Source organism: Haliotis rufescens, unplaced genomic scaffold (assembly GCF_023055435.1).
Source record: "Haliotis rufescens isolate VD_foot unplaced genomic scaffold, xgHalRufe1.0.p SCAF_11, whole genome shotgun sequence".
Lineage (NCBI taxonomy): Eukaryota > Metazoa > Mollusca > Gastropoda > Lepetellida > Haliotidae > Haliotis > Haliotis rufescens.
In genome coordinates this window covers 17494899-17518550 of record NW_025963791.1, presented here as the reverse complement: position 1 = coordinate 17518550, position 23652 = coordinate 17494899, and the positions used below count along the sequence as shown (strand labels likewise).

The window sequence follows — 23652 nt, the reverse complement described above, 5'->3', positions numbered from 1 at the left end:
ACTACCTAGTAGAGACAATTGACAGGTTGGTTGCTACCCTAGACCACATACTGACAACCTAGTAGAGACAGTTGACGGGTTGGTTGTTACCCTAGACAACATATTGACTACCTAGTAGAGACAATGGACAGGTTGATTAGTACCATAGACCACACACTGACCACCTAGTAGAGACAGTTGACGGGTTGGTTGTTACCCCAGACCACATATTGACAACCTAGTAGAGACAGTTGACAGGTTGGTTGCTACCCTAGACCACATTGTGACAACCTAGTAGAGACAGTTGACAGGTTGGTTGCTACCCCAGAACTCATAGTTACGAGAGGCGTTCAATAAGTTTTGCAACTTCAATATAAGATCAAGTCGCAGAATATCTTTTGCACTTTTATTTTTCAATATAATCTCCATCCACCTCAATTCACTTATTCCATTTGTCCTTCAAGCTTTTAATACTCCTTTTACAGAAATCCGCAGATTGGCCCTCTAACAACGCCTCTGTGGCAGCCTTTATGTCCTCGTCATCCTGGAAGCTTCTTCCACGTAGGGCAGATTTTATTTGCCGGAACAGGAAATAGTCACTGGGGGCTTAGTCTGGGCTGTAGGTAGGGTGATTTAACTGTTCGAATCCACATTCACATATGGGGGCCTGTGCAATTCACGACTTGTGAACCGGAGCGTTGTCATGCTAAAAGTAGACGTAGAAGATAAGGCGTTATCTATGAAGTGAAAGGAAAACAGGTCGCATTATTGTTTGGGGCAAAAGTGAATGAGAGTAGCGACGCAACGTTCATCAGGGCATATATACACCATGCCTTAGTTACCTGGTGATGATACCTGGTGTTCGAAAAAAAGTGAACGTATTGTGCAAGTCAAAATAAGGAATTGTACAGGACAGAATTTTGGTCACTGGTGCGTCAAATTTGGAAATGTCCCCCACATGTCTACAAGAAAAACTCTTTTAAAGCTTTTCTAAGGCCTGGAATGCTGTACCCCGATCTAACAAATTTAGCAAGAGTCTTTGGACCTAAAATCTTCGACGAAACAGCATGCTTGATTGCACCCCAAAAGTTTTGAAATTTAGATACCAAACGCTGGGGGCTTCTAGCATATTGCTCGACATAAAGGGAAAGTTGACTATTGAAAAGTTGAAGTCGTGTCTCTTGTCAAACACTCTTGCTTTCATTAGTAATGCATAGATCTAAATATGAAACAGGCGAGGCTGTTTCGCTGTTCTCTTTTATTTCTAGCTCAGGTGGGTAAATCAAGGGTAAGAAATTAGCTATTTGACCATTGTTGGAACGATTTAAAACAACGTCAATGTGATCACCCGTATAAAATATCAGTTCCGTTTATTGTATTGTGTTAAACTCAGTGAAGGCTATATTTACATTTAACAGATCTGTTTACATGCAGTGTCTTTGTGCGACAGAACAAATAGCAAATATCGTGACTGAAATAGTATACATGTCCGTAACGGTCAGGCTCTAGTCAGGTGCAACACGAGTTTATCTATCTATAATGATGCGCGCATTAAACAACATACATCCATAACATGGACAGCCCCGAGGTGAACAGTACGCATATGTACAGAGAGGTCCACAAAGCATAGCTATAAATACTGTACTTCCTAGCACAAACAATCAGCCAATGAGATCGTATCTGTCGCAGGCGCGAGGTCACAATGAGCATTTTACTTCCTGCTCTCTGTACCGTCCTAGACGGGAGTTACATGTCATGCGAGAAGAGGAGTTGTGTTCACGTTGTCAACAGGATTGTACGTGTGCATGCGGGTGAGGGTCAGTGTCATCGTACAACTAAATCTGTAACCCTTCGTCATTTCCGATGTGGTATCGTTAAAGGTAATTGTTTTCTATTCTTTATCAAGGTTACAGGTGAACGGTTCATAGGTATGAAATGATTAGTGCATCAAACATATATATGTCAGTTGTAGTACTCCTTTCCTAATCTGACACAGTGTGTGTGTGTGTGTGTGTGTGTGTGTGTGTGTGTGTGTGTGTGTGTGTGTGTGTGTGTGTGTGTGTGTGTGTGTGTGTGTGTGTGTGTGTGTGTGTGTGTGTGTGTGTGTGTGTGTGTGTGTGTACACTTATGTATGGCTGACGTATGAATGTATGTGTACATGTCTGTTTGTCTGTCTTTCTGTCGGTCGGTCTGTTGTCTGTCGGTCGGTCGGTCGGTCGACTGATCATTCTAACTTTGCCTGTCTGTGTGCGTCTGTCTGTGTCTATGTCTGTGCCTCTGTATGTTTGTCTGTGTGGGTGATCATCTCTGTACGACACAGTCAGTGTGCGGGTGCATGTCCACATATAATGCTCCAACAGGTAACATGTATATTTTTTATAATAACTTATCGAATGAAACATTCTGCAAACATAGATTGCGAAGATTCGTTCTAATATCACGGCCTAACGCAGGTTTTGTGCAATTTATGACGTTCGGGATATCCAGGGGACTAGGGAGATAAACAGAGATGTGATGGCGCATCACATTTATTAATTGACACCGTGAGGTGTTCACTTAACCCGGTATGTGTCTCGAACACAAATGTCGTTTAATGACTCCAAACAGAGACTAGTTCCGAAAGATAAATATGCATGTTGAATACAGGTCTCGGTGTCTGTCTCGAACACAAATATCGTTTAATGACTCCAAACAGAGACTAGTTCCGAAAGATAAATATGCATGTTGAATACAGGTCTCGGTGTCTGTCTCGTGTCTGCGGTAAACTGATATCAATGTCAAATGACACAGGAACAGATTATGGCATATCAAACCAGCAGGAAGGATGCAATTTTGCCAGGATGTATGTCAGTCAATATAAGCTTTACATTTGGTAACGTGCATGTTGATACAATGGTCATCGCGTTTCAAGACTAGGAAGTTGTTTCGTGTCTGACGTGTTGCTATAATTTCCACACAGACATAATACATGTACCTGGCACAGGTGTATTCATTGAGTACTAGTATACACGTTGTCCTACATTGTGCATGTCAACACGTGACTCGATCTACTTTTCAGCCAGCCCTCGTAGCTCACATGCCGATACACGAGCAACGAGGGGAAAATCCCCTCTGTTTCTCATGGCCGACGTCGTCACATTTCTCGCTCTACTTTTCAAATGTCACATCACATTATTTATCGCAATTCTCGCATACCTATGGGATGACTTGTTCTGCTCTTGTGTCCAATATTGATTTTAAGGAAATCAGAAGGGTTTGTTAGCTATATCAATTAGGAATATTTATGTAATAAAGACAGGCATATTTACATTTTAGGGGATTCCCCTACTGAATTTTAGGGGATTGTTAATTTAACCCTTTCCTCTAGCTTGGTCGTGCATTGTTGTCAACCCCTTCCACGCTGAACACACAGCATTACCCATTCCTCCTACTCCTCCTTTTTCCTCCTACCCCTATTCCTCCTACACCCCTACTCCTCCTACACCCCTACTCCTCCTACACCCCTACTGCCCCTACTCTCCTACTCCTCCTACGGCCCTACTCCTCCTACACCCCTACTCCTCCTACACCCCTACTCCTCCTACACCCTATTGCTCCTACTCCTCCTACACCACTACTCCCCCTAGTCTCCTACGCCTCCTATACCCCTTCTCCCTCCACACCCCTACTCCTCCTACACCCTACTCATCCTACACCCTATTGCTCCTACTCCTCCTACACCCCTACTCCTCCTACACTCCTACTCCTCCTACACCCTATTGCTCCTACTCCTCCTACACCACTACTCCCCCTAGTCTCCCACTCCTCCTATACCCCTTCTCCCCCTACTCTCCTACTCCTCCTACACCCTACTCCCCTACTCTCCTACTCCTCCTACGGCCCTACTCCTCCTACACCCCTACTCCTCCTACCCCCTGTTGCTCCTACTCCTCCTACACCCTATTGCTCCTACTCCTCCTACACCACTACTCCCCCTAGTCTCCTACGCCTCCTATACCCCTTCTCCCCCCACACCCCTACTCCTCCTACCCCCTGTTGCTCCTACTCCTCCTAAACCACTACTCCTCCTACATCCCTACTCCTCCTACACCCCTACTCCTCTACTCTCTTACTCCTACACCCCTACTCTCCCTACTCTCCTACCCCTCCTACTCCTCTTATTCCTCCTCTTCTTACTTCTACTCCTTCTCCTCCCCTACTCCTACTCCTACTTCTCCCACACTCTTACTCATCCTACTCCTCATACCCCTACTCCTCCTACTCCTCATACCCCTACTCATCCTACTCATCCTACCCCAACTCCTCTTTCCCCTACACTCTTACTCCTCCTATTCCTCCTACTCCTCATACCCCTACTCCTTCAATTCCTCCTACTCCTCCTACTCCTACTTCCCCTACACTCTTACTCCTCTTATTCCTCCTACTCCTCCTACCCCTACCTCTCCTATTCCTCCCAATCCTCCTACCCCTACTCCTTCTATTCTTCCTACCCCTACTCCTCCTACTCCTACTCCTCCTACCTTCTACTCCTCCTATATATGTTATTTCTACAGAGGCAACACTTCCACACAAATCTGTGAAGTGATGTCACTTTGACATTCAAAAGTGTAGTTTCACCCATGTCATGTACATAGTGAGTTGCCTCTGTGACATCTTACTTCCTAGTTTACGTACCTCTAAAACATAAGTATGAGAGTTTTATTTGGGAAAGGGAAAGAATAATGTGTCACGGGTTGTCAAGCACTTAAACTCGTTGTTTCAAGTAGTTCGTCATCTGTCTCAGTCGTACTTGCGACTCAGTCCCGACATCCGACAATGCCCGCCCGTCCAACACGCCCCGTCCAACACTGCCTACACATCCAACACGCCCCATCAAACACTGCCTACACATCCTGCACGACCCATCCAGCACTGCCTACACATCCTGCACGCCCCATCCAACACTGCCTACACATCCTACACGCCCCATCCAACACTGCCTACACATCCTGCACGACCCATCCAACACTGGCCACACATCCCGCACGCCCCATCCAACACTGCCTACACATCCCACACGCCCCATCCAACACTGCCTACACATCCCACACGCCCCGTCCAACACTGCCTACACATCCAACACGCCCCATCAAACACTGCCTACACATCCTGCACGACCCATCCAGCACTGCCTACACATCCTGCACGCCCCATCCAACACTGCCTACACATCCTACACGCCCCATCCAACACTGCCTACACATCCTGCACGACCCATCCAACACTGGCCACACATCCTGCACGCCCCATCCAACACTGCCTACACATCCCGCACGCCCCATCCAACACTGCCTACACATCCCACACGCCCCATCCAACACTGCCTACACATCCCACACGCCCCGTCCAACACTGCCTACACATCCAACACGCCCCATCAAACACTGCCTACACATCCTGCACGACCCATCCAACACTGCCTACACATCCTGCACGCCCCATCCAACACTGGCCACACATCCCGCACGCCCCATCCAACACTGCCTACACATCCCACACGCCCCATCCAACACTGGCCACACATCCCGCACGCCCCATCCAACACTGCCTACACATCCTACACGCCCCATCCAACACTGCCCACACACCCATCACGCCCCATCCAACACTGGTCACTCATCCCGCACGCCCCATCCAACACTGCCTACACATCCAACACGCCCCATCCAACACTGCCCACACATCCCGCACAACCCATCCAACACTGGCCACACATCCCGCACAACCCATCCAACACTGGCCACACATCCCGCACGCCCCATCCAACACTGCCTACACATCCTACACGCCCCATCCAACACTGCCTACACATCCCGCACAACCCATCCAACACTGGCCACACATCCTGCACGCCCCATCCAACACTGCCTACACATCCTACACGCCCCATCCAACACTGCCTACACATCCTGCACGACCCATCCAACACTGGCCACACATCCCGCACGCCCCATCCAACACTGCCTACACATCCCACACGCCCCATCCAACACTGGCCACACATCCTGCACGCCCCTTCCAACACTGCCTACACATCCCACACGCCCCATCCAACACTGCCCACACATCCCGCACGCCCCATACAACACTGGCCACACATCCAACACGCCCCATCCAACACCGCCCACACATCCCGCACGCCCCTTCCAACACTGCCCACACATCCAACACGCCCCATTCCAACACTGCCCACACATCCCGCACGCCCCATCCAACACTGCCTACACATACTGCACGCCCCATCCAACACTGCTAGCACATCCAACACTGCCCACACATCCCGCACGCACCATACAACACTGGTCACACATCCAACACGCCCCATCCAACACTGCCTACACATCCTGCACGCCCCATCCAACATTGCTAACACATCCAACACGCCCCGTCCAACACTGCTAACACATCCCACACGCCCCATCCAACACTGCCCACACATCCAACACGCCCCATCCAACACTGCCCACACATCCAACACGCCCCATCCAACACTGCCCACACATCCCGCACGCCCCATCCAACACTTCCCACCCATCCCGCACGCCCCATCCAACACTGTTAGCACATCCAACACTGCCCAAACATCCCGCACGCACCATACAACACTGGTCACACATCCCAAACGCCCCATCCAACACTGCTAACACATCCCACACGCCCCATCCAACACTGCCCACACATCCCGCACGCCCCATCCAACACTGTTAGCACATCCAACACTGCCCAAACATCCCGCACGCACCATACAACACTGGTCACACATCCCAAACGCCCCATCCAACACTGCTAACACATCCCACACGCCCCATCCAACACTGCCCACACATCCCGCACGCCCCATCCAACACTGTTAGCACATCCAACACTGCCCAAACATCCCGCACGCACCATACAACACTGGTCACACATCCCAAACGCCCCATCCAACACTGCTAACACATCCCAAACGCCCCATCCAACACTGCCCACACATCCCACACGCCCCATCCAACACTGCCCACACATCCATCACGCCCCATCCAACACTGCCTACACATCCCACACGCCCCATCCAAAACTGCCCACACACCCATCACGCCCCATCCAACACTGGTCACTCATCCCGCACGCCCCATCCAACACTGCCTACACATCCAACACGCCCCATCCAACACTGCCCACACATCCCGCACAACCCATCCAACACTGGTCACACATCCCGCACGCCCCATCCAACACTGCCCACACATCCCGCACGCCCCTTCCAACACTGCCCACACATCCTGCACGCCCCATCAAACACTGCCCATACCTCCCACACGCCCCATCCAACACTGCCCACACATCCCGCACGCCCCATCCAACACTGCCCACACATCCTGCACGCCCCATCAAACACTGCCCATACCTCCCACACGCCCCATCCAACACTGGTCACTCATCCCGCACGCCCCATCCAACACTGCCCACACATCCTGCACGCCCCATCCAACACTGCCTACACATCCTGCACGCCCCACCCAACACTGGCCACACATCCCGCACGCCCCATCCAACACTGCCTACACATCCAACACGCCCCATCCAACACTGCCCACACATCCCGCACAACCCATCCAACACTGGTCACACATCCCGCACGCCCCATCCAACACTGCCCACACATCCCGCACGCCCCTTCCAACACTGCCCACACATCCTGCACGCCCCATCCAACACTGGTCACACATCCCGCACGCCCCATCCAACACTGGTCACACATCCCGCACGCCCCATCCAACACTGGTCACACATCCCGCACGCCCCATCCAACACTGGTCACACATCCTGCACGCCCCATCAAACACTGCCTACACATCCCACACAACCCATACAACACTGCCCACCCATCCCGCACGCCCCATCCAACACTGCCCACACATCCCGCACGCCCCATCCAACACTGCCCACACATCCTGCACGCCCCATCCAACACTGCTAGCACATCCTGCACGCCCCATCCAACACTGCCCACACATCCTGCACGCCCCATCCAACACTGGTCACACATCCAACACGCCCCATCCAACACTGCCCACACATCCTGCACGCCCCATCCAACACTGCCTACACATCCCGCACGCCCCATCAAATACTGCCTACACATCCCACACAACCCATACAACACTGCCCACCCATCCCGCACGCCCCATCCAACACTGCCCACACATCCCGCACGCCCCATCCAACACTGCCCACACATCCTGCACGCCCCATCAAACACTGTCTACACATCCCGCACGCCCCATCCAACACTGCCCACACATCCTGCACGCCCCATCCAACACTGCTAGCACATCCTGCACGCCCCATCAAACACTGTCTACACATCCCGCACGCCCCATCAAACACTGCCCACACATCCCACACAACCCATACAACTCTGCCCACGCCTTCACATCCCACACAACCCATACAACACTGCCCACCCATCCCGCACGCCCCATCCATCACTTCCCACACACCCCGCACGCCCAATCCAACACTGCCTACACATCCTACACAACCCATACAACTCTGCCTACACCTCCCGCACGCCCCATCCATCACTTCCCACACACCCCGCACAACCCATACAACACTGGCCACACACCCCGCACGCCCCATCCAACACTGCCTTCACATCCCACACAACCCATACAACACTGCCTTCACATCCCACACGCCACGGCCAACACTGCTGGCCACCCCATATGCCACAGCGTGTAATAGTTGAACATATCTCCAAAATGAAACCCCGTTAATCCCCCTACCATCGTTCGTATCAACAAGGTTTCGGATAAACGAGCTATGGTTACAAAGTACTGTACATGTGAGCGTTCCCAGCAGTAATATGCTGGAAGGTGGGGTTTTCGGATTAACGTGGTCCGGACTATCGCGGTTTTGCAGTAATCTCTTTTAGCAGCTAGAGACATATCCTTTAATACATCGTGATGTCTCCAACAGGGAAGTTAATTAAAGTTATAAAAAGAATTTAAAGCGTGTTTGTCTGCTTCAGTGCATAATGTACATCGACACAGCTGTTAATTTTAATCTCCCCATTTGACAAACAGCTTATAATCATTAGTCCATCGGCTGATACGTTTCCAAAGCAATAAACCAACCCAGACAAGGTAGGATACTAAACGCAAATTATTATATAATTATAACAAATATATATTACTTCATTTTCATAGCATATTATTACATCCTCAAATTGTGTAAATACATAGAGCATGTTCTCTATTTTCAGTACATTTATATTACGTTATTGTCAACACTCTCAAATAGCAAAGAGTATTTTACCAAGATAGAACATTGACCTCATAACCTCCACGGAACCTTCTCAGTTCTGGCTATAAGTTTACTGGCATATATGGGGCGGTCGGGTAGCCTAGTGGTTAAAGCGTTTGCTCGTCACGCCGAAGACCCGGGTTCGATTCCCGACATGGGTACAATGTGTGAAGCCCATTTCCGGTGTCCCCCGCCGTGATATTGCTGGAATATTGCTAAAAGCGGCGTAAAACCATACTCACTCACTCACTCACTCACTCACTCAGTTCTGGCATCTCAATGTAAATGGAATGGTGGTCAGGCCCTGCGACCTGGTTTATTGCGCGTTATCAATCCCGACGGCGTGAGACATTACTCATAATATCAACCACTGGTTTGTCTGGGCCAGACATGACCACTTACATGCCTCCGTTATACAAATGGAAAATGTCTTAATGCGGCGTTTGACAACATTCACTCACTCATTTTATATGTCTTAACAATACCACTGATGAATTCCGGTTCGAAAGCAATTACATTTGGGTTTCTTCTAACAATCGAAAGGGCAAGAATTAAAGTTACATAAATTGGAAATACCATTTGACTGTTTTGGTTTTGGTTTTGACATCCATATCGTATATATTCAGAATGAGATCTACTCCAAACAATAAGGAAATATATGATGGTCTATTAAGGTCATGGGAAAGACATTTTATGTTTCTAACATTTGGATTAAGCAGAATCGGGTTGGCAAATTTTGTTTCATAACCTTCATTGACTTCTGGGGCGGTCGGGTAGCCTAGTGGTTAAAGCGTTCGCTCGTCGGGGCTGATCTGAAGACCCGGGTTCGAATCTCGACATGAGTACAATGTGTGAAGCCCATTTCTGGTGTCCCCCGCCGTGATATTGCTGGAATATTGCTAAAAGCGGCGTAAAACCAAACTCACTCACTCACTCGTTGGCTTCTAGAATATATACGTTTCCCGGCTTTTTAAAACTCACAATCCGTATTTGCCGGACCAGAATTGCCGACACTGTGAAACAAAATGCTGGTCCTCATAAAACACGACACCGTAACGGAACGGATTTAAAAACTGGGTTATGCCTTTGGAATATTTGAATTGTATGAGTTTTTATGTCGACAAATGATCCGAAAAAAAGAGTGTTCATGCGAACGAACACAAACCGTGCCCTCTCAACGAGCAGGCACACCGTCTTCTCAATACGCTTGCCTGACAAACAGCGCCAAGTACAAAGTACATGTATAGGCTTTCTGTTGATTTCAGTCCCTGCGTGCGAGGTCTCGTAGGTCATGTAACAATTCTAAGACTCCTGGCAGGTTTGAAAGAACTGTGACGTCGAGCTATTCAAACCGTACACGTACACGTACATGCCTACAGCGGCGTAACCAACAACAGCCGTTTTGTAAAGGGGATAGGGGGTAGTCAAGATGTTGGATATGCAATGTGCTAACCGGGTAATATTAAGTCAGGTATATACCAGGTAATATTAATTACTTCGATCATGCATGAAATCGTAAGTTCGAGATCTGAGATCGTAAAATCTGATTAAGATATAGTCATAACAGCAATGCACGAAACTGTAGAAAAGTAAAATTAAATTTCATCCAATATATCCGTTGATGCCATTCAAATGTGTGGGTGATGCATATGGCTAAAGCACAAAAGGTCATTTTCACACGAAACAAAAACAGCTGCACATACTGGTGTGTAAAGGTTCGGGAGCTGCTCGTTCAATCAAGTCTTCACACGCCTATGACATTTTCCAAAGATCAAGTGCAGATACATAACATGCTCCGTCCATGTAACATAATTTATTAAAAACATAATTAGGGTTTAAACCAAGAGTGTTATGTTTGTTTTTTCTGTGCTGAATCTGTCATTAACAATGGATGGCGTGGGATGGAATGAGGTCTTTATGAAAAGCTCAGGAAGTTTCAGTCGACCAATGCAAGCTTCATGCAGGGGTATATTACGCAATGAATCTGATGTGTCATGCTTGTTAAGTGCACTGCTGTTGTGATGGTAACATTTAGAGACAGAGAGACAGAGAACCGCCTGGTATGCCTCAAAGATCAGCTGCAGCAGGGTGACAAGTCTATTGAGTATTTAGATGCTTGTGGACACTTGCTTCCTCTGGGATAAATGAACTGTAAAAGTTACATAATGTAAAGTGTACATTACCAAAAACTGTCACAAAGTGTTGTTACAAACTGTATAAAATTTATCAAATGTAAAGTGCCATTAAATGTTAAGTATAATATTAAAGTATCTATTTAAAGCTGCTTTGCTTCGTTTGTCAGATCTTATCTGGACTATTCCATTTGGCTGAGGTAACAAGCATAAGGATTGGGTGCACTCAACCGTTTAAAGTGTTGTTATAAGCTGTCTAACTATTGGGACGTCTAACTAATTGGAGGACACCAACAGTGCAGCTATTTTGCTTTGTTTGTTTGTTTGTTGTTTGACGCCGTCCCTAGCAATATACCAGCTACCGGTGGACTGTGAATAATCGACTCTGAACAGTCTAATGATAGATATAATGAGCATAGATCTTCGCTGTCGGGGTACGCTGACACACTATCATCCAAACCACCGACCCTGACCATCTGATCCATTCGGTCTCCTCTTATGACTAGCATAGGTTGCTGGGGATTCTGTCCCGGGGGTCACCTATTAGAGGTACATGTTTGGGGGTCATAAGCCGTCAATAGCACCAGTAGGTGAGTTGAGGTGTGTTGAAGTGAGGTAAGGTGTAACGTCGCTTTCAAGATTATTGCACTTATATGGCGACTTGCAGCCACGTGTGTGCGTGCGTGCATGCATGCGTGCGTGCGTGCGTGCGTGCGTGCGTGCGTGAGTGTATCATGGCATCTTTAAAGTGCTAACACACTGAGATACCATGCTGCAGTTTAACATGAATACCCCACACAGACACAGTATACTGACTCCGAGCCGACCAGTCCTTTTTACATCCCTTAATGCCGAGCGCTAGAAAGGGGAAAGTAACAATAGGTTTTGTATACAGGAAGTGCATGCTGACGAACATTTTTCACTGATATCACCTTTCCCTTGGTAAATATATCTGTATATGCGTGTCTGAATACACATTGTGTTTAGCATCAGAGTACATTGATTACCTTGCTAACCAGGAAGAAGTATAGAGCTAGCGTGCTGTGGTAGGGGGCTTGGTGTGAGTGGTGTTTGGGTATCACATACGCGAGAGTTTACATGTGAAGGGGGTTTATTGGTTTTGTATGACTGTTGACGTTATCGTACTTCGTGCGTACATGTACGTGAACAACATCATCTGTTGATGATCAATTACTCATTTAAATATATGGCATGGACTTTAAATTTTGATAATTTAGATTTAGAGATATCGTGCACATGCCTGATTTATAGGCTTGATAGAGTTTGTCTTATATAGGTGCTGGTTGGTATTTGAAGATTAGCACAGGAGAGTAGATGGTTTAAGATTGACGGAGTAGAGTAGATAGTTGAAGATTTACGGAGTAGAGTAGATAGTTGAAGATTTACGGAGTAGAGTAGATGGTTGAAGATTTTCGGAGTAGAGTATATGGTTGGAGATTGAAGGAGTAGAGTAGATAGTTGGAGATTTACGGAGTAGAGTAGATGGTTTGAGATCTACGGAGTAGAGTAGACAGTTGAAGATTTACGGAGTAGAGTAGATGGTTGAAGATTTACGGAGTAGAGTATATGGTTGGAGATTTACGGAGTAGAGTAGATAGTTGGAGATTTACGGAGTAGAGTAGATGTTTTGAGATCTACGGAGTAGAGTACGGAGTAGAGTAGATGGTTGGAGATTGAAGGAGTAGAGTAGATGGTTTGAGATTGACGGAGGTGAGTAGACATTTAGAGTGCAGATTGATAGCAAGAGACCGACAGTGTAAACGAGATAGATGAAGATTGACAGAGTAGATTAGATGGTTAGAGTAGAGTAAAGTAGAGTAGATAGTTGGAGATTGACAGAGTAGATTAGATGGTTAGAGTGGATAAGTAGAGTAGATAGTTGGAGATTGACAGAGTAGATTAGATGGTTAGAGTATAGTAAAGTAGAGTAGATAGTTGGAGATTGACAGAGTAGATTAGATGGCTAGAGTGGAGTAAAGTAGAGTAGATAGTTGGAGATTGACAGAGTAGATTAGATGGCTAGAGTAGAGTAAAGTAGAGTAGAAAGTTGGAGATTGACAGAGTAGATTAGATGGTTAGAGTAGAGTAAAGTAGAGTAGATAGAAGAAGATTGATAGAGTAGATTAGATGGTTAGAGTGGAGTAAAGTAGAGTAGATAGTTGGAGATTGACAGAGTAGATTAGATGGTTAGAGTGGAGTAAAGTAGAGTAGAAAGTTGGAGATTGACAGAGTAGATTAGATGGCTAGAGCGGAGTAAAGTAGAGTAGATAGTTAGAGATTGACAGAGTAGATTAGATGACTAGAGTGGAGTAAAGTAGAGTAGAAAGTTGGAGATTGACAGAGTAGATTAGATGGCTAGAGTAGAGTAAAGTAGAGTAGATAGTTGGAGATTGACAGAGTAGATTAGATGGCTAGAGTGGAGTAAAGTAGAGTAGATAGTTGGAGATTGACAGAGTAGATTAGATGGCTAGAGTGGAGTTGAGTAGAGTAGATAGTTGGAGATTGACAGAGTAGATTAGATGGTTAGAGTAGAGTAAAGTAGAGTAAATAGTTGGAGATGGAGTCGAGTAGATTGTAAGTTGTGCTAGAAGTACTAACAGTAGTAAACCACAGTGAAATATACAGGTATAGAGAGATGATGAGATTTGTCCCCTCTTATTCATAAAGTTTCAGATCGATATGGAATAGGCAGAATCGACAGATAGATCAATAGAAAGATAGACAGACAGACAGATAGATTGACAAATAGATAGACTGACAGATATATACCCAAATGTATAGCCAGGTAGATATATTATACAAGTAATAGATACACAGTGATTGTTAATCTGTTTACAATGCGAGACGTCAGTGTATCTGCACGTGAACACCGAGGCAACCAGGAAGTTGACTGCCAACCGATACAGTGATGCACGACCTCCATTTGAAAGTAGGTCTGTTGACTATAGGTCATCAAGGAAAAACAGATATAGACTTCTGGCTCTCACGCGGGTGTTTTTTCATGTTATGTCAATAAAGCTATAATTTTAAATTTACAGTGTCTGTGGATGTAATCACACGGTCCACTCCTTCTGCAGCGTCTATATAAAACAGAAGTAGTAATAGACTGTATCGCTTTAGACTATGTCATCTGGATGTGTTCGTCACAGCTGACATTGGTAGGGTAACAGCAAGGACCATCATTTAACGTCTTTTGGTATGACGCTGCAAGGGAATCGACCACCTACATCGCGCTCTCCGGCCAGACTCTGTCCACTACACCACGAAGGCGGTCACATCTTCTGTGCATGTATTTTTATTGAAGGACATGGTCACTTCCTAAAGCCACATGCGAAGTTTGATGTTGACAAATCTCTCTGTTTATGTAGTGTAGGCCTTCTGTCATTAGGAAAATAGTGTCAACGTCTATACCGGATGACGTCACTTGACATTGTCAACTTGGTACACGCCACTGTCATTTCATTTACTCGATATTTAATAGATTGACATATTAGGGTTTACGCTTACTTACAATCGAACGAATAATAAAGCGTTATCTCTCCCTTGGTGAGTCTTCGTTCCCACTTAATGTACGTGATGTTATGCGACATGCACTGTTAATACATTTGTCAATTCCTATAAACCTACATAACAAACAAAGGTAACCAACCTAAGCTAACCCCTTCTCGATTATCTGCAGATATGAAAAGCGCCCATGGAGTGAATTAACCTTCACCTTTGCACTTCCTGGATAATCAGGAAGATTTATTGTATCATGAATCCATGTCATTCCTGGCTGACATGTAATTTTAGTGCTTACAGCTCTAACTCGGTGTGCCTGGGTCAGACATTTGTGGGCGAGGGGTGGCGTCACTGCGCGTCTCGTGTACATGTAGGCAGAGAAGGTAGGGCCTGTTTCATATATGTGGTTGTACTGAGACAGGGCATAGTTGGTAGGATATGTTTCATATAAGTAGTTATACTGAGACAGGACATAGCTGGTGGGAGCTGTTTCATATAAGTAGTTATACTGAGACAGGACATAGCTGGTGGGAGCTGTTTCATATAAGTAGTTATACTGAGACAGGACATAGCTGGTGGGAGCTGTTTCATGTAAGTTGTTTTACTGAGACAGGACATAGTTGGTGGGAGCTGTTTCATAGAATGGTGGTATTGGGGCATCATAACTGGAAGTATCTGTTTCATATAAGTAGTTGTACTGAGATATGATGTGTTTCATATAAATATACGTAGTTGTGATGTACGAAAAGACAATTATGATTCAGACCGCAAAAAAATTAATGCCACAAAAATGCATTTTGCATAGTGATTTTAACAAAAAATGTTTCAAATAAAAAACAAAAGGTTTGGTGTTTTGTCAGCATCCAATCTCATACAAACGAATCGTCGGTCCCTTAGACATATTAATGTTCCGTTTAAAATACGCACAACGTTACATTTCAAGTAGGCCCACACTGTAACACATAGTGTCACCGCTATGTAATAAAATACTAACACCAATATCCGGAGACATTTGATGACATTTCACAACAGGGGGAAGTAAAACTGTATGATTAATGCATGGCTCTCCGTCAAGTTCAAATATAGACACAAGTGTACGTCATTCGTCGAAAGGAAAAACCGGAAGGAAAAGATGTGACGTGTATCTTAATGTAGATGTTGTGAATTCTGTTTCTTCACTAACATGTATATTTCAGATGATGGCGGCTTCTGATGACGGAGGACAGATGGTAGATGTCCAGTAACACGTTGTTGTGATTAGTACTAAAAGGCAAGTATACGCATTCACATAACTTTCTGTGTCATCTTTTCTCTGGATTAGTACATGAGAGACCCGAGAAGATCCGGGGTACAATAGGTCTTCAGCAACCCATGCTTGTCGTAGAAGGCGTCTATGCTTGTCGTAAGAGGCGACTGACGGGTGGTTGATACACGTCAGCGTTTCCCAATTGCGTGGATCGATGCTCGGGATGTCAATAACTAGATTGTCTGGTCCAGACTCGATTATTTACAGACCGCCGTCATATAGCTGGAATATTGCTGAGTGTGGCGTTGAACAACAAACAAACAAACAAACTTGTGGTGAATATGTTCATCCTATGATACATTATCGTCACTGTCAGGAACAAGAAGAAACAATCAAGTAACGGTGTCATTTCTACTGCCCTCTCCTGTTCAATACCTATGTATGACAAGTGATGACATGTTTAATGTGACTGAGTGAATTAGTTAACACCGCTGTGAACAGTGTTCCAGTTATAGCACAGCGTGTCAGATTGATGTGGGAGGAAAGTTTGAAGTGATGCCACAATCATAGGTTTCTGGCACAACTAAGGACGGCGATATTTAAGCGTGAAGACGAATGGACCACTCATGCTCCTCCCCGCAGGGAATCCTTTTTTGTAAAATTGAATTGGAGATTAATGTTATTTTGTACTCCCAGAAAACGTAGCTTTGTAAATAGTTTAATTCTACGTATATTTTAATGCTGTCAACACCTAATTGCATTTTTATCCAAGGTCCCATTTTTATGCTCACACGTGTAAGACGCCATGGCGTTATCAAACCTCCAAGAGTTACTTCGCTCTGCTTTTAACATACAAGAAATATATGAATGTTGCAGTGTAGATGGAACAGAAGCCCCTAGTACAAATGTACATTCTTTGACTTTGAACCTGGGGTGTCATAAGCTACTTCTAGTGTGGATCGTGACTCACTGATTATTGTAAATTGGACATTTATATTTAAAAGATAAAGTTGTACATAATTGGCTATTTTTGTGAAAATCCTTAGAGTTGAAACGTATCCTACTCACCTTGTCATTTTGGTAGTCTTAACACAGTTTCAACAAGTTCGTTATCACCCGTTATGTGTCGATCACATACTCACGTATCGGCCCAGCCATGGTATGCAGTTGTACTGTCATGGTGTCTAGTAGACGTAAAAGGTGCAATGTTGCTAATGTAATGTTATACCATAGCCGCTTGTTTTTGCAGAACGTGGAGACTTGGCATCCAGGATGTCCAAGTCGAACGACATTGTGGTATTCCACGTCCAGGATGCAGCAGAGTGGAGTTCGTACCTCATGAGACTGTTTGCAATGAACAAAACTCTCAGAATCAAATCAATGGACTTAGACTCAATGGAGTATGAAAACCCCCCAGAGGTGGCTATGGCTGTGAAGGAATCCTATCTCGTCATCATTCTGGCATCTCCAGATATGCTGCAGTTCATGGCAGACAAGACCTGGTTCAGTGAGCCCTTCAAGCAGTTGCATGGCAAAACCACAGTCGTAGCGGTCTTGTGCTATGTGGACAGTGGGCAGTTTGATGATGCTGTCGCTGAGAATTATAGAGCATCGTCTTCGTGGAAGCATTATGTGATAGGCACCGATTACAATGACAACAGAAACATGGTGGCTGACATGATGGACATTGTGGACCAGAGTGACGCTCCGCCCCCACCTCCCCCTTCCAGGCCAGAGAGAAGGAAAGAATCTAAGTCCAGTTTTGATGTGAAGCTTAAAGTGATCCCCACTCGCGTTCATGGAGTATGTTTATGATTTTCTACATAGATCGTTACCATTGTTATTTTATTATATGTAATGTCTGTTGAATAATGATATTCTATGTTACTTTATTGTTTGATATATTTTAAATGCGAGTAAGCTCGTCAGACTGAGTCAGGACCTGACTGTCCCTGTGTAAAAATGTTCTCTTCGGAAACCACTGGACCAATGAAGATGAACCTTGTCATGCTTGTTCTCATTGGACCTCCTCTAAGAGTTGCTCTATTGATTGTCAATAAGGCCGCCACGTCAATAGTGATGGTACAGTTTGTTATACCCGACATTTCTGAGTTGACTATTCTCACCTCCCTTTCAGCCTCAGGATGACATTGTAATAGCTCTCAGAGAAGAGAAAAAGGGGACAATTCAAGTCAGCTTCAATGATCCTACAACCAAATACGACACCAAGAAACTTAACCCTTATACAGTCAAGTTGAAAGCACCAGGTACGTTTCCTTGTAATGTCAGCAACAATGTTATATTTTGCGGAAGTTTTGGATATAAACTTCCGTTGTTCTCTGTGAACCTGCTTGACATTGTTATGATGTCGATAACCCGGGCGTCGTCTCTCCAGATAAAAGTGGGCTTTGTTGTGATTCTGTATATGTAATGCAAAACGCCATCATTACGTTAGGTACTGACGGTATAAACTAATACTCTTTTACGCCACACCGAGTTATATTCTCGCTTTATCGTGCAAATCAGTGTTTAATAGCATGACAACGATAAAGCTATGTGACAGGCTGACACATCAACCAGATCACATATTGTTATCATTCGTCCCTCATTATTCGGTTCTCTCATGGAACAAAATACAACACAAGTTTCAAAAGTCGAAATAATATTGAACATAAATACGCCGATCACTGAAATATACGTGAATACTACTTTAACGGTAAACCTTCAATGAATGTATTTTCTTCTCCACAGATCTTGCACCCGGGAACTATGTCATTCATATATTCCAGGATGCCAAAGAGATTTACAAGACACCATTTTACTACACGGCACCACAAGAGACCGCGTTCCATTCAGTGGAGTATCTGTCACAGGCACTGCAATGTGAAAACAAAGCTGCTCTGGACAGGAAGTTGGTGGATGCCCTCGAAACTAGCATTCCAGAGGATGATAGTCTTGAGTTCCTGTTTGAGAAGCTCAAGACCACCCTTTCTTCGGGTAATTTGCCTAATTGAAACTTATAGCTTAATCGTATATCTAAATTGTGCTGTGACTTCAAGAGAATAAGCAGCTTATATGAACTGGCATCCGTCCACCGTGCCATGTTTGATATCACTGAAACCCCAAGATTTATGTAGGACTTATCTTTAACAAGTGCTCACGTCCGATCCGATTTTCAACAACGACAGCCATATTATTAAAGAATGTTATTCTCTTAATACCACAATGAGCACTTAACGTATCACCGTACAATCCTGAACGCAGTATGTATGCATCATGTAATAAAATGACTTTTGACTTTTAAGATCACTATTTTCATGTTGGAGTGTGATTTGACCGACATGTATGCCCACACATCTAATTTAACTACCAATTTGTCAATGAAAAAGAAATGTGTACGTGACAGTTAGTGTCTCTGAACCCTTCCTTTACACTCTCTGGGCAATTCGCTGTGCAGAGTGGGGTCCTTGAGCACGCAAAACACCTAATGTGTGTTCGAATCGCGCTTCGCCCCGAGACCACCTGCGTGGTCTAGTGGTAGAGGGTCTGCCCGGAGAGCGGAAAGTCCGGGGTTCGATCCTCGGCCGCGTCATACCAAAACACGTTGAAAGAGGGTACTTGTTATCCTGCCTGCCACACGGCATTACGGGGATAAAACAAGGACTGGTCGGCTCGGGGTCAGTATACTGTGTCTGAGTGGGTATTCAGTGGGTACTGCGGCATGATGTCTCAGTGGTTTAGCACTATAAAATCGTCATGCACACACACACACACACACACACACACACACACACACACACACACACGTGCATGCACGTCGCAATATAAGTGCAATAATCTTGGACGCGACGTTAAACCTCACGTCACCTCATCTCACGCTTCCCTCCGATTATGTTTCTATGTTCGTCAGTGGTAAACGTCTGAGACCAGCTTATAAACCTTCTATGATATAACTCTAACATGTAACTCTAACTGCGAATGTATTCATTCACCAGGAAACCCCGGGCATACGGACGGAAATGCCCAAGCTATAATTGAATTGTGAGACCAAGGTTTTACAGATGAATTTGATAAACTTGTCTTTTAATATGAATATAATGTTGAGTTTTGATTGATTAAAAGTTACAATATTTTTTTCATATGAAACTACCAGCCCATGACGTGAATCGAACCTTGCATGCAATCTCACATATGGCTTTGTAAACCACGGTTTTCCACTAGCTACGACATCGGCGTATATATCATAGTGTGCGGAACATTGCAATGTCCTTATGGAAATGTGTGAACCACGAGTGTATGAATATTCATGTACATCCGTGTGACGCAAAACGAAACTTCGGATGGGGACGGAAGATGTTTTGTGTAATCCCAGAAATGGCGTTATTGAAAGTCGATTTCCTATTCTCAAACAGTTTGACGATATCAGTCGTACTGGAAATTTGCCTCAACTTTTTCGAGCATCATTGTCTGATTTATGCAACCCTCAGTGAGTATGCAGGATGTGCTTTCGTGCGATATTTACTTTAGATATTTTTTTATCTGTGACGTTATTAAACTACAGAGTTTTTAGAGAATTTATATTAAAACATCAGGACAATATTAGTCTAAACTAATTTCCCTTCAATGTTAAAACTGAAGAGCATCCTATTCAAAGTTAATGTCTCATGTTTCCTCGTGTTTCCTCAAAAAGTACACGGGACGGGTGACGTTTTTCCTTCCTCTTTTTTGCTAAAACCTATTCACATAACCAGTCAGGGTTTTCCTCAAAATAGTACAATGACTTAAAATGTAAGGATTAATTCACAAACAAAACAAAATAATGAATGAATAAATTGATTTACGCCTCATCAGCAAGATTTCGCGGCTAAAACAAAATAAACAATGACATAATTTATCAATAAGAAAGCAGTAAGAAATTAAATGTCTTATTTTCTCTGACACGTTTTAAACCAGGTCTTATCTTATGTTGCTCATTTGAACATATTTTGATTAATTAACTTCTCTAATGAAATATATTTCATACTTAATACTAAATATGTTAATGACTTCTTTTTGGTAAAAAGGTTGGCATAAGAAAATAGTCTTACCCTGAAACTTATTCTTTGCAAAGTTGAAGTAAAATTTATTATTCTCGTCTTTCAGGAATCACTAAAAGCAAGAGCCAGTACCCCACCATGCTTCACTTCGCAGCTGCAAACGGTCTGAATGAGTTTTGTTCTTGCTTGCTCGATGTTCCGGGGTCACTGATAGCCTTCCAGGTGGAGAACTGTGATGGGCGAGACCCAGCCGACCTAGCAGATGTCTACAACTACCCGGAATTGGCTCAGTATATACGAGATTTCATGGTAAGCAAAATTGGTCGAGTCTGGACCAAATAATCCATTGATTGACATCATGAGCATCGATCCAGCGAGCCTGACCACCCGATCCCGTTAGTCGCCTCTTACGACAAGCACAGTCGCCTTTTACAACAAGCATGGGTTGCTGAAGACCTACTCTACCCCGGATCTTCACGGGTCTTTATGAATATACTACTATAATGTAAAACATCAACGTCAGAGAAATACCAGTCTCGATTATCTGCCGAAACAGATTCCATTGCGCATTAAAGTCAAAATAGAGTTGGAAATGACGGATGACTTCAGGTGTCCGCGAAAGGGTAAGAGTGTCCTGCCCTTCCGTCACTCTCTGAGAGGTGTGTCCGTTTCTTTATTGGTCATTCGTGCCCTGGTGACATGGGTTATGGTCAATGCTTTAAGTCACTGGTTTGCTTGGTCCAAGGTGTCAGAGGTGGTGATGTAACTGACATGTTGCTGTCAGTGCGTTAAACATTCAATCACTCTCCCTAATGGCTCCGTGGTGTAGCGTTAGATCTGCTTTGCGTAAGTTTATATACAATCACTGTGAATTCACCGGATGGATTTTTAAATACGGAGATATATACCTTGCTCGTGGAACTGTCATTTTCAACTCTGCTGTATGCGTTCTTACACACAGTTTAAGATAATTATAAAAGTATCATCGTAAAGTCGTTATATTTCACTCTCAAAGATGTATGCGTCTCCTACTGGGTCCATATCAGTCGAACTGCGCATGCTTAGTGCCTTAAGTGGCTATAATTCAGCTCTTCGAGGAAGCAGCAGTGGTTGACATACAGGTACTTAACATATTGTAAACGGGCGGTCGGGTGGTCTAGTGGTTAAAGCGTTCGCTCGTCACGCCGAAGATCCGGTACAATGTGTGGTACAATGTGTGAAGCCCATTTCTGGTGTCCCCGGCCGTATTATTGCTTCAATATTGCTAAAAGCGGCGTAAAACCATACTCACTCACTCACATATTGAAAACACAATAGCATAATCCCATTTCTTGGACGATCATTTGCTTGTCTTCCCGCAACCCTTCTGTAGCACACATGTATGTTAATTTGTGCTAACAGCAGATGTGAAGGCAGGGTTACAATGTAGTTAACTATTGTTCTCTCATATCTGTGCTTGTACTTCACATCCAAATGAAACGGGGGGGAGGTACTTAAGTAACACTCGGCGTGGGACTTTGTGAGTTACGATTAAACGTCATAATTCATTAAAATACACTCTTCAAAAAAAGAAACGCACATGTAGATTTTTAGTAATTTTTTTGTACCTAATAAAGACTATATAATTAATTTAATATCACAGATACAAATATGAAATTTTGAAGCTCGATAGTCAAACGTTGTCGTTGTATAAAGGCATTGAAAACTGTTCATTGTAATGTCACATTAGACCACAAGGTTGCGCTGAACTCAGTATCTCGTGTGACACAAGCTGTGTGCGGTGGAGCGTTGTCCTGTTGAAACAGCTCCTTCTGGCTGCCAATGACTGGAAGAAGGTGGGGTTGAAGAATATTATTCATGTAGCGATTTGCTGTCAAATTTCCCTGAACCACAACTACAATCAAGTCCTGTGCAGAGGTGGCAATTCTTGGTCGGCCGGTTCTCGGACGGTCTGCAGTTGAATTGAACTGTGTGTATCAGTCCCAAGGGCGACAAATGGTGCTCTGGTGGACGTTGAAGTGGCGTATATATATATACTATTTATATAGTAATAATGAAATAAGTGTAGTAGGATTGAACACAGTTTTATTAGGCTAGCGCTTTCAACTCGTACCACGTACGAGTCTCATCAGGCCATATACATATATATATATATGGCCTGATGAGACTCGTACGTGGTACGAGTTGAAAGCGCTAGCTTATTAAAACTCTGTGTGTGTGTGTGTGTATATATATATATCACATCATTTGCAGTCAGTGTATTATAAGTATCATAACGTGACAAAACCAATATATATATATATATATATATATATATATATATATATATATATATATATATACAATGTGTGGTACAATGTGTGAAGCCCGTTTCTGGTGTCCCCGGCCCCGTATTATTGCTTCAATA

General features: G+C 44.6%; 2 protein-coding genes across 5 annotated transcripts in view; both read left to right on the top strand.

Moving 5' to 3' along the window:
- The first annotated feature begins 1552 nt into the window (after positions 1–1552).
- LOC124152050 (proteoglycan 4-like) lies at positions 1553–6662 on the top strand. Its single transcript, XM_048392880.1, has 3 exons — positions 1553–1574; positions 3347–3956; positions 4763–6662. Exons 1-3 carry the CDS (start codon positions 1553–1555, stop codon positions 6660–6662), a joined length of 2532 nt encoding a protein of 843 aa, XP_048248837.1.
- The window catches only part of LOC124152031 (phosphoinositide 3-kinase adapter protein 1-like), a 39699-nt gene continuing 17732 nt past the window's right edge, over positions 1686–23652 (top strand). For 2 of the 4 annotated variants that reach the window (XM_046524754.2, XM_046524752.2), the window contains exons 1-6: positions 1686–1859; positions 16160–16233; positions 17459–18012; positions 18347–18476; positions 18961–19206; positions 21352–21554. In XM_046524754.2, the coding sequence (XP_046380710.1) occupies positions 17482–18012; positions 18347–18476; positions 18961–19206; positions 21352–21554 (1110 nt within the window). In that variant the 5' untranslated portion in view covers positions 1686–1859; positions 16160–16233; positions 17459–17481. Of the gene's footprint in view, positions 1860–15226; positions 15347–16159; positions 16234–17458; positions 18013–18346; positions 18477–18960; positions 19207–21351; positions 21555–23652 lie in introns of those variants that run through there. The other 2 variants (XM_046524755.2, XM_046524753.2) reach the window with 2 other exon arrangements.